Source organism: Thamnophis sirtalis, unplaced genomic scaffold, assembly GCF_051295495.1.
Source record: "Thamnophis sirtalis isolate CommonGarterSnake01/CBP01778 unplaced genomic scaffold, rThaSir2_p1.2 scaffold_4, whole genome shotgun sequence".
NCBI lineage: Eukaryota > Metazoa > Chordata > Lepidosauria > Squamata > Natricidae > Thamnophis > Thamnophis sirtalis.
Window position 1 is genome coordinate 108,385,783 of NW_028261384.1, and position 17,179 is coordinate 108,402,961.

At 35.7% G+C, this 17,179-nt stretch overlaps 2 protein-coding genes across 2 annotated transcripts; both read right to left on the reverse strand.

Moving 5' to 3' along the window:
• Positions 1-819: 819 nt before the first annotated feature.
• On the reverse strand, positions 820-4,020 carry LOC148046068 (vomeronasal type-2 receptor 26-like). Its single transcript, XM_087714476.1, has 4 exons — positions 3,997-4,020; positions 3,510-3,737; positions 2,785-2,911; positions 820-1,721 (listed from the first exon to the last, which is right to left on the reverse strand). The coding sequence occupies exons 1-4, from the start codon at positions 4,018-4,020 to the stop codon at positions 820-822; spliced, it is 1,281 nt and encodes a 426-aa protein (XP_087570602.1).
• Positions 4,021-4,255: 235 nt separating this feature from the next.
• On the reverse strand, positions 4,256-11,564 carry LOC148046069 (vomeronasal type-2 receptor 26-like). The gene is made up of 4 exons (XM_087714477.1): positions 11,546-11,564; positions 10,880-11,052; positions 9,215-9,505; positions 4,256-5,152 (listed from the first exon to the last, which is right to left on the reverse strand). The coding sequence occupies exons 1-4, from the start codon at positions 11,562-11,564 to the stop codon at positions 4,256-4,258; spliced, it is 1,380 nt and encodes a 459-aa protein (XP_087570603.1).
• Positions 11,565-17,179: the final 5,615 nt, after the last annotated feature.

Sequence of the window (17,179 nt, forward strand, 5' to 3'; positions counted from 1 at the left end):
TATTAAAGCAATCATATAAATTACATAGATAAACACAAAAACAGCATCTGGAATTAAATTTGGGAGGGCAATGAGAATTGGCATAGTGAAGCAAGTGACACATGGGAATGACATGACCATAATTATTTCCAGACAGCTTCCTATGGTTTTTCATGATGCTAGTAATATAAGCCCTACTCTCAAAAATAAGCCCCAGTTAAGATCGTCTGCCAAGATTGATGCATTTCAGTACTGTATTTGTCACAAAGTGAAACCTAACCAGAAAATAAGCCCTAATGCATCTTTCGGAGCAAAAATTAATATAAGACCAGGTTTTTTGGGGGGGGAAACATGGTATCAGGTCATATTGTGTTCTTTCATCAAAGGGAAAAGTTAAGGAGAGATTTTTAATTACTCTGAGATGCCTTGGACACCCCATATTTGGACTATTGCAAAACACACTTTACAGATTCATTCTGAAGACCATGTCTTTGAACCCTGGCTCTGCTTTTTCCCAGGAATGCTCCCCTTTATTGAACATGCTGTATACTGTGTGCTCCATAAAATGTAATGAAACTATGTTACATTTTCAAAGGAATTTGTACGATGGCCACTATATGTGTATTACAGAAAATCAGCACTGAGTTTAAAATATAAAAGATATATAACAGGAAAGGAGGGAAGGAGAAGGGGAGGGAGGGAGGAAAGAGAGAGAGAGAGAGAGAAAAGAGAGACAAAGAGAGAGAGAGAAAGAGAACTTAGCTCATGAATATACAAATCTATATCACTTAAATGTCACTCAAACCCTCTTCTAGTAATATTAATGTAAAACTGACATCTTCAGTTTGTTTTGCTGATTAAATGCTCTTTTTTGTTAAGTTCAGGTCGCAATAGAATAATGTAGCATTTGGGAGCAAAGATGCACCCCAACAATCCAGCACTGGAGGTTAAAATAGAAAAGATCTCCACAATGACCATATATTTTCCTTTGGTGCTCAGGTAAGTTGGAACAAAAGTCAGCCACACACTGCAAAACACCAACATGCTGAAAGTGATGAATTTGGCTTCATTAAAACTGTCTGGTAACTTCCGGGCAAAGAAAGCTACAGTGAAGCTGGCAATGGCCAGTAATCCCAGGTAGCTCAAAACAAGATAGAACATGATGGGTGATGACTCATTACACTGAAGGACAACTTCTTCATTCATCGAAAGCATATCATGATCTGGGAAGGGGGGAGATGTTGTGAGCCACACAACACAGATGCCTACTTGAGGAAAAGTGTAAGAAATAACAATGAAGCTTGCCAGTCTTTTCCCTGTCCACTTCTTCATCTTGGATCCTGGTTTTGTGGCCATGAATGCCAAAACTACAATAATGGTTTTGGACAACACACAAGAAACTGCCATGGTGAAAATGACCCCAAAAGTAGTTTGGGAGAGGAAACAGGTTGTTGTTAGTGGTTTGCCAAGAAAGATCATTGAGCAAAGAAAACAGAGCAGAAGTGAGATGAGAAGAAGGTAAGACAGGTCACGATTGTTTGCTTTCACTATGTAAGTATTGTGATGCTTCCAAAATATCTTCAAAATCTGAACAGTAGTAGCAGATAATAAGACTGTACAAGTAACAATGATCATAACCAGAGGTTCTTCATAGGACAAATAGCTAATGACTTTAGGAATGCATCCATTCTGTTGCTTGTTTGCATATTGATCTTGTGGGCATTTGAAACAATTGTCCATATCTGCAAAAGTTTACAAAATTAAAAGGGGAAAAAGTAATAATGTATCAGTTTTTAATTATTTGGGTTAGCTGTATAGTACCAGCAGTGGAATCTTTAATGACATTTTTAAAAATATAGGCAAATTGGAAAGGATATAACAGATGACCTGTTACTGGATGAATGACACCTTAAAATGAACAAAGAACATCCCTTTTTATGTGACAATTTGATTGATCTGACGTAATATAAAAGCCTATAAATTGTAGCATGCAGCAAAATGACAAATTTAGGCATTCTTTTATGCATCATATAGTAATTTTTTGTGTGTTTACGTTATTTCAGATATGCATGGATATGTAGCTGTAAAGAATGTTTTTCTTTAAAAAAATGAAACGATTCTAAAGTACAAGGACAATAAAGCATATCATGATATTTATGAATAATACTGTGAACGATATCCATTGGCCAAGCAGAATGAAGGAATGAATAATACATTCCAGTAGATGCAAAACTGGGAAACAAGATGAAAAGTCTTCATTGGCCATGTGGCTCTTCATTGGCTAAAAAGACCTGGTCTTGGTGGGAGGCTGCTAAGAGGGGAAAGCATATAATCTTTCATAAGGAAAATATAGTTCTAGCCTGACTTTTCTGCAACCAGCAAGCCTTAGTAAAAGAACAGAGTCAAGAGAACTTTTTTCCTAATGGACGTGAGAGGAGCAGGTCTGACATGTTTTATATCTCATTTTCTCAACACACATTTTGAACACTGTATAGACAAATAAGTTGTGGTTATTCAGGGACGTGCAGTCAGGGGAGGCAGGGGAGGCAGGGCCTCACCATCGTCATGATGAAAAGAAAAAAAATTAAAAGGAAAAAGGCAGAGGTAGTTGCTGCCAGAGTCACAGTGGATGACTCTGCTTAGTGCTTAACTGCAGGGGGAGGTGAGAGAACCACATGCCTCCTTTAGACTATCTTTATGAGCACTTGAGCAGAGTTAAGCAAGGGTTAAAAGGCTAGTAAAAACTAGTAAAAGCAATTTGTTGTAGTTGTGTTGTTAGATCCTTTGTTTTAGCTACTATCTCACCTGTTTTGTTAGATATCCACCCTTTCGGACAAGGCACACAATTGTAACAACAAAATGGTTCTCCCTCTTTTGTTTCTTTCTGATAACCAGGCTGACAATTGGCATTACACACAGAGATAGGTTGTGTCTGTTGGCAAGACAAGATGAAGAGAATCATCCTCAAAGATTTGGTCTCAGAAATATTAATGTTTGAGTACAGAATGGCATGCACAGACATTTTCAAGATTTTATGTACTAGGACTCTTACTGAAACTTTATTTCAGATAAAATAACAAAATATTCCTTAATAGTTTAATAATTGCTTAGTTGTGATTACTACAGTTTCAGAAAAAGTGTCAATCCCCAAATCCCTACATTATTATCAGCATTTCAAAATTGTGTTTTCACAAAATGAAAATTCTGATCATGGAGATCTGAATAATCAAGAGAGATCTCTTAGTGTTGTATAACATAACACATTGTTTATGGCCAATACTGACTTAAAAAAAATGATTACATTTTCTGAAGTCTCTTCTTGAGTTCCCTCAACAGGCTGCACATTGAAGGAAATCCAGAGAACTCTGATCAGGAATACATGACATTCTCTGGAAGAACTCATATTGGAATCCTCCGAGGAAGGGAATGTATTGCAGACTAAGTTCACTGGTATTAATGGCATGAAGGTCAGTGGGGAAAAAATCAAGTTGCTGAAGTCCTTCCACTCATGATAATAAGATATTATTTACCTGGTTAAATCCATGATGCCATGCGATCTCCACTTCCTTAATGATAAATTGTTGGTGTGGAGGTGCCCATGGATCCACCCTTCCAACTTTCAGTCCAATAAAAGATTCATTTGGGAATGTAATCCAATTAATGATGTCGATTCCTGCAAGTAGAGAGCCCTCCTGATCAAAGGAAATTTTATCTCCAGCACTGTTATTAAATGATAATGTTTTTAGCAGATTAGAAAGCTGAAATGGGAAATAAAAAGGCAAAAGTTAATGAGGTTTTGCTGGATCCAGTTCTGGATTTAGAGACAATGTAAAGGAAGGTCACCTGACATCAAAACAGTCATTTCAGCATCAAATAGGATTCCTTTATTTGTAAAACTTTCTTTCATCATTATTATTCTGGTCACATTTTAAATTGTTTTATCTTGAAATTTGTTATCTTTTGGTTTGAAACCAAAACATCAGAATTTTCATAAAACACCAAATATGAGTGAAATACTATGGTTTTTAAATTCATGATCATCGTACAACTTTTAAACTACAGTAGTCTTTATATCTTATATAATGACTATTGTGTTGCATAGCTTGGTGTTCTTCATTCTTTTTAAACTGCAATTTCAACTTTTTTGTGGAAATGAATTCATGATGGTAATGAAACATTAACCAACAAGAATACAATATTGATTACCTGTAAAATGAACAATAGGTTCTCATTGACTCTACTGGTTAGGACGAAAAGATACTGCAATTCTGCCAAATCAAAAGTACCACATATCATTCTTTTTTAAATATAATTTTTGGGTCATTAACTGCCAGAGCTGCTGATTTAGATGCTTCCTTTTTTCCCTTTCATCCATTGCCTTTTGTCTGGATATTGATGCATAGATGGCATGTAAGGCATGAGCCGCAGCATAAACAGCATTGTAGTTGCTATAGCTTTGGCCTGTGATTCTCATGGGAAAGACATGCTGAGGAAGGTTCTCCAGTCTTTCCATCCCTGTGCAGGTATCCCTATTCTTAGGATGGAACCCAGAGCCCTGGAATGGACAGTGAAATGTCCGAGCCCAGAAATTTCTGATAAAACCATCCCCTTCTGAATTCAAAGGGTTTCTGTTCTGGAGAAATTGCTGGAATCCCTGGATTTCATCGGAATGGACTGAAAAGGAAAAGGAACCATGGAATTCAAGTATTGGCCTCGCAGCAGGTGCAATGATGTTTTTCAGCTCCATCCCAACGGTTAGAAGCCAAACATGGCCTTTAGTTTTTTCTATAATTCGCCCAAATTTAAAAGATAGCAACCATCTCAATAGCATCATGGTACTCAGGTCTCCACTGAAAATCAGCACCTTGGCTTTGCTGTTCATGACTTCATAGTAACATTTTTTTATACATTTCATGCGGTTTTCACCATGACACAAAACGAATGTATGTACCTTTGCAGTACAGATACCATTTTTTACAAATTCTGGAATGATGACATTCATAACAGTCTCTAAATGCATCCCATTGGCAATAAAGAATGTGATCCAATTCCAGTTGAAATGCTGCAGTAATTTCATAATCCCTCTATATTGATGAAGTAGATTTGGAGTCATCTGATAGTAGTGAGGAAGATTATCCTTTTCTGTCACCACCATTGCAGAGCCATAGATGAACTGAAAAGACATTCAGATAAGAAATATTGTTTTTCAAAAGGTCATGAAGGTCCACTATTTCAATAAGGCATAGAAAGTGGGATTTATTCATTTATATAATTTTTCATTGATTTTTTTTGTATTTATTACAATCATGGAATTTCAATAATAAATGAACTCCTAAATGAAACCTATTGCCCTAGGATATCTTTATCTTTCCACTAAAAAACTTTTTCCTGTTGTTTAATTTCCAAATTTTAACAAATTGGTTTTTAAGTGGGAAAAATGAAATTCATTTCTATTTTTAAGTAAAATAGCAGACAGTGAAATACAATTTTGAGCAAAATATCTTTCTGTTAGTGTATAAGTATCTTAGATAAAGGAATGCAAAGTGAAACAAAGCAAAGTAAAACAACTATTTCTGGGATTAAAAATCACTGCAATTTTCCATTTTAAAGATTACTGATTTAGGAATGCAGTTTAAGATCATTAAAATATATTTGAGTCCACATGTTATTTCATCTGCATCTCTTCTGTTGTTTCAATGTGACATAGGTGTCCTGCAACTGGTAATAAAATTAAATAAAAACTAAGCACTGCCTTTTTTAACATTCTGAAATGCTGAGACTATGGCTTTGATAGAGCCATACAAAATGTACAGATAGAACTGTAGTAGACTTTAAACTCTCGGGGATCACTTTGATTGTCCAATGAATACAACCATTTCCCTATCCTTCTCTTCCATTCCATCCTCCTCTTCCTTCTTTTTCTTTCAATAGCAGTCATGATGAATATCTATAGGCATAAAAAAGCCCTCATGCATAATCCAATAAAATTAAGATGGAAAGGTCAAAGAAGAAGAAAAAGATGGATGATGAATTCAAATATTGTAAATGAAATAGAATACACTCAGATTCTGGAGAAAGAATTAAAACTATTCTTTACAATAAATAAAAAAGAAGACACCTCAATTCAAAATATCTGGGATACTATGAAAGCATACACAAGACGCCTTATGATTGCCTACATGGTGAGAAAAACTAAAAAAAAAAAAAGAGCAAACAAGGAGGCATGCCAAAAGAACTTAGGAAAGCTGAAGAAGAACTACAGAAAGATTCAAAGAATAAAATTAAAAAAGAAAAAATAGAGATGATAAAACATAAGATCAACTTAATAACACAAAAGGAATTAACACAGAAAATTAAAGCAGTCAGACAGAATTACTTTGAACAAGCCAACAAACCTGGACGATGGCTGGCATACAGATTGAAGAATGAAGAAGAGAAAAAAGGATGATATATCAATTAAAAGATGATGAGGGAAGAATTCAATACAAAGTGGAAGAAAAGAAGTATATTATTCATAAATACTTTGCAAAACTATACGTGCAAGATAGTATGGAGGAAAATAAAATAAAACATTATTTAAACACAGAAAAGGTAACACCAATCTCAAAAGAACAAGGGAGGCAATAAACAGGCTAATAACGTAAGCTGAAGTGGAATTAGCCCTGAAAAATCAGAAAAATAATAGAACCTCAGGACCAGATGGAATATCGGTAGAGCTATACAAATATAACAAAATAATATTGGAAGAGCTAGGAGTGGAAATGTTTAATGAAGTTTTAGGAAAAGCCAAGATACCTGAATCATGGACAGAAGCAATAATATCGCTAATCCCAAAAGAAGAAACCAATCTACAAGAAATTCAAAATTACAGGCCAATTTCATTATTAAACTCAGATTATAAAATATTTGCAGCAATTATGGCAGGAAGAATTAAACAGATTTTAAATGAATGAATACATCCGGACCAAAATTTTTACCCCACAGACACATTAAAAATAATACAAGAGTCATCCTAGACATAATAGTGTATTACGTGGTGCATCCAGAAAAGCAAATAGTACTGGTTTTCCTTGATGCACAAAAAGAATTTGACAACATAATCTGGAAATTTATAATAGCACTATTGGATGAGATGAAATTCGGAGAAAAATTTATAAAAATCATAGAAGGATTTTATAACACTCAGACAGCCAAAGTTCTGATGAATGGAGATCTAACAGAAAAGATTGAAATAAAACAAGGAGTCAGACAGGGATGTCCCTTCTCTCCTTTGCTGTTTATATTAACTTTGGAAATTTTACTAAATGAAATTTGGAAAGACTAGGGAATGAAAGGTGTAAGACTCAAAAATGAAGAATATAAGGCCCAAGCCTATGCCAATGATTTAGTATTTGTTCTAGAGGACCCATTAGAATCCAGCTTGAAATTAATTCAAAAATTAGAAGAATATGGCGAAGGGCAGAACTAAAGATCAATAAAAACAAAACAAAAATGATAACCAAGAACATGACAAAAAAGCAAGAAGAGGAACTGGAAGTAGCAACCAGAATGAAAATACTAAAAAGTGAAGTACTTGGTGGTCTGGGTGTCGGCAAAATGTTCCACAATTAAAGACGATAATCATAGTAAATTAGTGATACAAATAAAGAAAGATTTAGTAAATTGGAAAAATATTCAGTTATCACTCATGGAATGTAGAGTGACAATTAAAATTAATATCTTACCAAGAATCCTATTCCTATTGCAAGCCGCACCTATTAATCCATGTAAAAAAAATTTCAAGAATTAAATAAAATAACCTCTAGGTTCATTTGGCAGGGGAGTCTTAGCATTACCAAATTGGGATTTATATGCATCAACAGTAACAATAACATTGGTGAAGGACTGGATAAAGAATAAAAGAATTTTGACCTTAGAAGGCCATGATTTGCAAGCAGGTTGGCATACATTTCTATGGGATGATAAAAATAAAATGCACAAATACTTTCAAAACCATTTAATCAGAAGAGCGTTATTGCAAAAATGGCTCAAAAAAAAAAATTCCACTATGTCAAAATCCCAAATTGGCTATCACAAACAGAAAGGATGACTCACCCAAATTTTACAGATTTGAACAAAATCCTAAAATACAGAGATTTAATTGATAGAAATTTAAAAACAGTTGAAGAATTGGCAGATCAGAACATGAAAGTTGACTGGCTAACTTACCTCCAAATCAAAATTAAATACAATAAAGATACTAAATTGCATGACATCGAAACAGAACCGCATGAATTGGATAAAAGTATTCAAAGCTCAGATAGAAAAATGATAGGGAGAATATATAAATTCCTCCTGAAGTATAAAATGGAAGAGGAAATTGTGAAAGAACAAATGATAAAATGGGCACAGAACTTTGGCTATAATATTGAGTTAGACAAATGGGAAAATTTTGGGGGAATAAATTAAAAAATGACACTATCAGTTACATACAAGGAAAACCAGTACATAATGTTTTACAGATGGCACCTGGCACCAACAATGTTAGCTAAAATCTTAACAAATACCTTCCCAAAATGTTGGGAATGCAAATAAATACACGGAACATATTACCATTTATGGTGGACCTGTGAGGAGGCTAAATTTTTTTGGAAAAGGATCAAAAATTGGCTGGAGGCAATAACAGGGGTTAAAATAGAATGGAAACCTGAAGTTTTTTTAATTAGGAATTATGTCTGCGAAATACAAAAAAAAAATCCAGTATTTAATACTACATATAATTACGGCGGCAAGGATTGCCTTTGCCCAGAAATGAAAAAACAAATTAATTCCAAGCGAAGATGAAACAATAAGAAAGGTTATGGATTGTGCCGAAATGGACAAACTAACTAAAGAAATCCAGGGAAAAGAAGAATCAGAATTCTACCAGATATGGGATAAATGGTATAGGTGGATGGAGGAAAGAAACAAAAATCAATGAAGGAATATAACAAAACTCAAAAAATAATAGTTATGAGTAAAATAAGAGGGTTAAGAATAGTGAAATCCAAATGAAATACAATAGAAGGGGAAATAATATAAGGTGAGCGGTATCGATTGATGATTGCTATTATAAAGAACAGGAAGTTCCTATTCGTATTGTATTGTATAAATGTGGTGTACGTCTAATTTTTGTGTGTGTGTATTTTACATGTTTGTTAATAAAAATCTTTTTAAAAAGCCCTCATGCATTATCTATCTGTGATAAATATCCCACCTGTGGAATCTTGTATATGCCCAAAATATTGGGTTTCCGATAGGAGCGTTCAGAAGTGAGATCTTCAGTTACTGCCAAGAGAGTATCCTGGATGCCACATTTGTAGTTGGGCACAAGGTTATTTTTCGTAGAGAGAAATTGTAGTGCAGCATGATAGGTCCATTTGGAACTTAAATATATATCATAAATATTGAATCCAAGTGTAATGTTTAATAACATCTTAGGATTTTCATTGATTTCCTTTACAGCAAAGGCCAAAGCTAAGTTTGCTGGTAATTCTCTGTCATTATTCTGAAAAAAAGTTTTCATTAAATGTTTTTAGCATCTGAGAGTTCATTATTGTATTGTCATTTTTTAAATATTTTTCATTATAACATTTTCTGGTTCATTAAAGAATTGTTGGATATTGATTAAAAAGATCATTGTTCTTCAATATGCAGTGTATTTGAGAATAAAATTTCCAAATATGTTGGTATTTCAACATTCTGAGCTTGATTGCTTTTTTGTAGATATTTCATTACTCAGACTAGCTACATCATCAATGCTTGGGTAATAAAATGTCTGCAAGAAAATAAGCAAGTTTAGAGAGCACCAAGCAACCCACATTTGAAATCTGGGCTACAAATATTCTCGTTTATTTCCTAATGTTTGACCAACTATCTCTCCTAGTAAGCGTAGTGGGGTAGCCCAGGTTTGCTTCAATAACATTTTTTCTTTATTACAACTCTTCAAATTATAAGGGTAAAAGATGCAAAAGTATCATTTTGGGAATATAAGTGAGACTCTCACAGACTGCCTTTCTAAGCTAAGGTATTTGGGGTGGGATTTTTCTTTGAGTTGAATAGATCACTTTTTAGTGATGGTAGGCAGATTCTTTTGATCTTTATAATAAGAAAAAACTAAAAGAGAGTTAAAACTATTTGAGAGATAGCTATAAAGTCATGGAAATTTTAAATGAAATTAATGCAAGCAGTCAATTTCTTACAATATTGTCAAAATGTATTTGATAAATGCAAAATGTTCATTAACACACATCAAGGTATCTCATCCCATTGGAAATTTTGTGAATAACAATAGAATCATGACAAGATCTGCATCTAAATATGTTTGTTCACAAGTCCACAATTTAAAACCATTTCATACTAAATTAATCATTTAATTTCAAAACAGACATTGTAAATGTAATAAAACATTGGCATCAGTTGGGAAAATAGGAGGGGGACAGAGTATATATTAACTTCCTTCAGAAGGCAAATAAATTGACAGTAATCTCAAGCATATATATTCAGAGAGCCAGTTTGATGTGGTGTTTGCAGAACTTTGAAATAGGGAGACCATGATTTTAGTGTATTATTAGTGAATGAATCAAGTAGTTGACTTTGAACTAGTCATACTCTTTTGGCACTAGCAAGAATACAGTGGGAAGCAACTAGTGAAAATCTTGCTAAGAAAATTTCAAGGATTTAAGTAGGCAGTCAACTGGACTCAAAGTTCCCTTCAGGAAAAAAAAATAAGTCACTGCTTGGATTCACTAACTGCTTCTCACAGAAGACAACTATTCCAGACTGTTCTCCTTTGCCTGGTTTAATGGCATAATTGTGTAAGAAGTTTGTTTTACCAAGTATGAAATATAAGTGGAGAAGAGTAAAAGTAAGGAAGGAATACCAACACCTCAGATAAGTCAGGTTCAAGTGGAAGTTGGTTGAAATCCAGTTTATTGCCACGGACGATAGACAAGGAAGTGATACCTCCATAAATGAACTCTCCTGACTGTGAATATCTATGAACTCTTGGTGGGGAATGCCATACCCTACATTTTGCAACTTGAATTTGGCTTACTGTGTGAGGAAACAGAAGCAACAGAAATATTAATGTCAATATTGTGAACTCAAATATGTCCTGCAAAGCTAGATTCCTGTTTTCTCCCATTCCTTGAATTATTGTAAGAGTCTCTTACAGCAGTTTTAATATTATCTAGAGATGATTTTGCATGTAGAAATTATTCTGGTCATTTTGGAATTGAAACTTGTATTCCCTGTGGCATGACTGAATAGCAGGTATCAGTAATAACAGTATAGAAACCTTATATCTATTTTAACCATTCATAACATCCCAATTTCAATTTTCTACTTTATTTATCTTTGATATATAATTAGTGGCAAGGAAAAGTACCATATTTGTGTCAATGCAATTTAGGGATTTCAGTAAAAAATGATGGAGAACTTTTGCATGCCCAAGAATTCCAATGTCCCCAGCATCTTTTTACATCATTAACCTGCCTCCCTAGTGAATACTCTCACTACCTGCCTTCCTGCTTCCTTGCTTCCTTACCTGCTACCTGCTGTCTCATTGCCTCCTATAGTAAAATTAAACGTATATTTCCTCCAAACTATAAATGATACTTGTCCATTTTACCAAAGAATTATTGACTGCACTTCCTGATTGCATGTTTGTAAGCTGACCTTATAAAAGAAGGAAAATGTATTTTATAAGATCTAGGAATAGGCAATGGATTGAAAGAATTTGAAAAAAATAATCAGGGATCACATTCCTTCTAAATCAACTACTCTAATAATCAATGAAAAGGAAATATGTTCCTCCACCATCATTATGATTTTTATGCCACTATGTAAAATGTAGTAATTTAAAGTGGAAGCTAAGTTATATTTTAAAAACATTCTGAATAAACATGACCATAACAAAGGAATCATGTAGATGACAGAGCAGTTTGTTTCAGAAATCATTCCATTGGCAATAATTAGTTCGATATGTTTTGAAAATATGAACTTGACTATATGAAAGGGGAGATGATATTTTTCTAGTTTAATGCCTGTGTCCCAGAGTACAAACATTGTTTTGAATGATCATTACTGGTGCTTGAGATGCATTATCATATTAATTTTAGGTATCCTTAGTACTCTCTCAACTTCATGGTTTCCTTGTAGGGTGTTCCATGTTTTGTTATCCAAGTAAGTAATTCAAAGATGCCGAAGTTCAAGCCTGAGATAAAAATAATTTCTTCTATTAATACTATGGTGATTTTCAGCATAATATTTTTAAAAAAATGTTATGGGTAACTCCATCACTCCCCATTAATTATTTGCTCCTGAAAGCAGAATCAGCTAAAATAAACATGTGTAATTTGCATCTAGAACAGGGGTGTCAAACTTGGTTTCATTGAGACCACATTAGGACTGTGTTTGACCTGGGGGACATGTTTGACCTGGGAGGGCATGGGGGCTAAGGTGGAATGGGGTGTGGCCAGGTGTGTGGCCATGGTGGGTCTGGCTGTGGTCATGGCAATGACATAGGTCTCATGTCAGGTGACCTAGGGCTAAGACAGGACTTTCCTCAGATATCCCTCTCCTTATAATCTTCTTCCCTTCTTTCTTTATTTTTCCTTCCTTGCTCTCTTCCCATCTTCCTTTCTTTTTCTTTGTCTTTCCTCATTCACTTTCTCCTTTCCTGCTCCTTTCTGCATGCTCAAATGCAAAAGGAAAACATTTCTCTGTTTGATTCATTTTTAGTTTCTTTTGATAGCTCTCTGGCAGCAAAAACAGAACCCAAGCCCCATTTCTGGCCTGGATTGCCTCCTACAGCCCTCTGCCAGTAAAAACAGAGTCCAGGGAGGCAACACATGTCCCCCCAGCTCTGTTTTTGCTAGAAGAGGGTTGCAGGAGGCCATCATAGCTGAAAACAGGGCCTAGGGGGGCAAGTTCGATTTTTGATAGCAGAGGCACTCTGGGTCAGTCCTTTGCTGTTTCCAGCCTGGCCCTTTGGCCAGAACTAAGCACCCTGCCATCTGGATCTGGCCCATGGGCGTTGAGTTTGATCCCCCACCCCCCGATTTAGAACAATGCAATAAAGCAAGGAGAACTGATAGAGATTCAGCAGCCACCTTAACTCTTCCCTCTGTCAGTTGCTTTAGCATAGGAGTATGCCTAGGTCCCACTGGATGACATTCTTAAATTGAAAAGAATTTATGCATGCTTATGCTGCCCAATGTTATACTCTGAATTAATCTCTTGGAACAGTCATATAAATCAATGAATAATTCCTTGTCTCTGGAGAAGTCTATTTTGATCATTATGGGCACCTTTACCTATCACATAGAGCCATGGTGAATTCCATAGCCATGGGATTAGAGGGAGAAGCAAATGAATGGCTAGCAGCCCTCCATAGGAGAAGAGCCTCCCTGCTGTTAATTCGAGAACATGGAGGAGGATCAATATGTAGAGGATGAGTTTCAGAATTTAAAGCATTAAAGAACACATCCTTGAATTCAGAAGAATCATGGGAAAGCTATAGCCCTGGCTGGAGCAGCTCCTAGTCCAAATCTGTACTGAAACATCCCAATCCTGAATAACCCTTCATCATCCAAGCTGATGCCAGCAATGTGGCGGTAGGAGCCATTTTACACCAAAGAAATTGCCAGGGAAAACTACAGCCTTGTGCCTATACCTCCTGCAAACTCAATGACATGGAAAGACAGTGGACAGTGTTGGAAAAGAAGACAGTGGATAGTGTGGTAAGATGGGCACTACTAAACTATCACAACCTTTTGGAAGGGGGGAGAAACCATTTGAGGTCTGGACTGACCGTAAGAGTTTGGAGCCCTAAGGACCCAGCGAAAACAAATCTGTTGGGCTCAATACTTCAATAAATTCAAATGTGAGCAGGAGGAGGTAGTGTTAGGCATGGAATCCATATTTTGCATTGGGCTTTCAGGCCTGGTACATTTATTGTAGGAAACTGTGAACGAGGATTTTATGGAATAGGGTAGATATAGTCAAAATAAGTTTCCTTTCTCAGAGAGTCAAGGACATCTTGTCCTGCACCTGGAGTGGCATAACTGGGAGGCATCTCCAATTGGAATGGTGCTTGATTGGATCATGTGATGGACATGTGGGTGATGGTCAAGGACTTTGTTTGGGTAGGGATAACCTGGAAACTTTCAGATTTAGGTTTTTCCAGATGTGCCAATATGACATATCTAATAAAATGGAACTTTGAGGAAACTCAACTTCAGAGCCTTCTTTTGTTAGGAGTATTATGTGGAACCCTGACAGGTAGTAGGTGTCATCATCCCCTTTACCCAAACCACAGTCCAAGTGATCATCCACCAACAATGCTGTAACTGTCAAGACTGATGTGCACGTGATTTAACTGTGAAACTCAATCTGAACTGAAGAAGACACCTGGTTTCATGATAACCAACACATTTTGACAAAAATGGAGAGACTAGCATGGAAAGGTGTGAAACTCTACATCCCTGAGGCCCTATGGACCTCAACCCTCTGGAGAAGCCATGGTGTCAATTGACAGGCCACTTTGGGTTCCTTAAAAACTTACACCTAGTGAGGAGACAATTCTGGTGGCCCAGAATGAAAGAAGACATATGTAGACAGTTATGTAAAAAGCTGCACCATCTGTGCCACTATGAAAAGGAGACCAGGAGAAATGGCAGAGCTGACATTACAGTGACACAACATGTCTCATAGGGCTCCATAGGATCCTGCCAAAATCCAAACTGCCAGGCCTAAAACACCTCAAAGGGATGATGAATGAAGAGAGCACACCACTGATCTCAGGAGCCTGCAATCTCCCGGATTGATCTGGTGAAGGCTCTCAAACTTGACAGGAAGATAAAGACAATCATTGCATGCCAGACCAAAGCTGAAACAGCCAAATGGAAAAGAAGCATGGAAAGTTGAAGAATAGAGTGAGTATTTGGGTGAGAGATGTTTAATTTTTAACTTTTTTAACTTTCACAGAAGAAAGAGCACCCTTGGAAAACATCTGGGTGAAAGTGGGACCTAAAAAGGAAGAGGTGGAGCTATTTTTATTCCACCTCCCAAGAAAAGCAGCAAGGAAAGCCTAAGAGCCATTTCTAGAACAGGTAATAAAATCAAATAACGTTTTTTTTAAAAAAAGTGGAAAAAAAACTTTGCAACTAGGAAGTTGGACTGGGTACCACAAAGTATAATATTGATTAATTTAGAAGCTATTGGATACTATAAAACTTGGACTTACAAATCTTTTTTTTTAATTTTTATAAAACTTGGAGTATATTATACCAAAGTAGGAAGAAAAAGAAAGAAGTAGAGCCACAGTGCCGCCTAAAGGCAGAAGTGAAAGCTGGGAGGTGTAAGTGAGAAAGGGGGGAAATGCATAATCTTGAGAAACTGAACATAAAAATGGACTGCTAGATAAACATCCTTTGTTCTATAAGTAGAAAGACACTGAGATTTTCTATTTTTAAACAGTGCAGCTCTTGGAACGCAAGTGATAAAGCAAAATGGAAGTGGAGAACAACAAAATGCCTTTTTTTGTTTTTTTGAACTCTGTGAATACAGAACAATTGATGGTTGAATTCTGAGGTTTGGTGGATCTATAAGGATTTTTATTAACCAATTTATCATTTTTTTTATAATAAGAAAAGATTAGGGTTTGAAGAACCTGAAAAATACAACAAGAAGGTTTGGACCAAAATTCTGTCAACCTTTGGATTACAACTTACATTTTTGTCTTTCCCTTGGATTACAATTAATAAATTTACCCTCTACTTTTTGTGGATTATTAATATCAAAGTACTTCAAAATGAGGAAAACATGATCTGCACCATCTTCAGCATCAGAAGCAGCAACATCTAGTCCATCAGGTCAGAGGACATTGAATACCATGTTACAGCAAGAGAAAATGAGCATGATGCAGACAGAGTTGAAAGTTATGATCCAAGCCCTGCATGGTGATTTAAAGGAAAGAATAGGGAAAGAAGAGGATAAAATAGAGAATTTTCAACAAATGACATGGGAATTATTTTATCAATGGTTGGAGAATAAAAATGGAAGATAGAAATAAAAGGAGATCAGTGAAATATAGAAAATAGTCTAAAAGAGAGATGTAAACAAGATGATGATGATGATGATGATGATGATGATGATGATGATGATGATGATGATGATGATGATGATGATGATGATAAGTGTTAGGATTATTATGCTTAATATTACTATTATATTCTAATGGGAAAATATGTTAAGAGGAAGAAGTAAATAAGTTTATTATATTCAATATTAGTATCGTAAGGTTAAAGAATTAATATCAATGTAATTAATATTGTTATACAGGTTGATTATTACTGCACAAAGATATTTGTGCTCAGTTGACACACTGTTTAATGGAAAATGGAATTACTACATTAAAAAAAAGAAAGAAAGAAAGAAAAGAAAAGGAGACCAGGAAGAGCCACCAAGTTTTCTACAACAGATGCCAGAACAATGAGACCATGGGAGGAAATTGCAATGGACTTTATACTTGAGTTGCCAAACAGTAGAGAAACACAGTGATTTGGATTGTGATTGACTTATTCTCCAAGCAGGTGCACTTCATACCCTACAGCAGACTATACTCAGCCACCAGCTTGCCAAACTCTTCAAGAAGCATATCTACCACTTTCATGGAGTACTGCATGGAATCATCTTGGAAAGAGGAATCCAATTCATGACTAAGTTCTGGAGGGAGTTCTTGTGGTCTATTTGGTCTCCCTGAGGCCTAGCTCAGCTTTTCATCGGAGCACCAATAGCAGGGCAGAGATATTAAATGCCATGGTAGAACAGTACCTGAAGTGCTATGTGAATTATTAACAGTCCAATTGGGCAGACTTTCTGCATTCACAGAGGTTGCTTACAATAATGCAGTTCATAGTAGCATGGGGTTAACCCCTTTCAAGGTACTAAACAGTTTGGACTTCATCCCAATGCTGGGAATCCCCCACCTCAGTCAGTTTGACTTACTGGCTGTCAATGCTAAACGTGGCATGGGAAAATTTCAAGAAAATGCTAGCTAAAGCAATACAGACCTATAAACAACGAGTCCCAAGCCCCACAATACCTGTTCCAAGTGGGCAAGAAGGTCTATTTACCTACAAAATACTTAAGGCTAAAGCTTCTCAAAAAGAAGCTG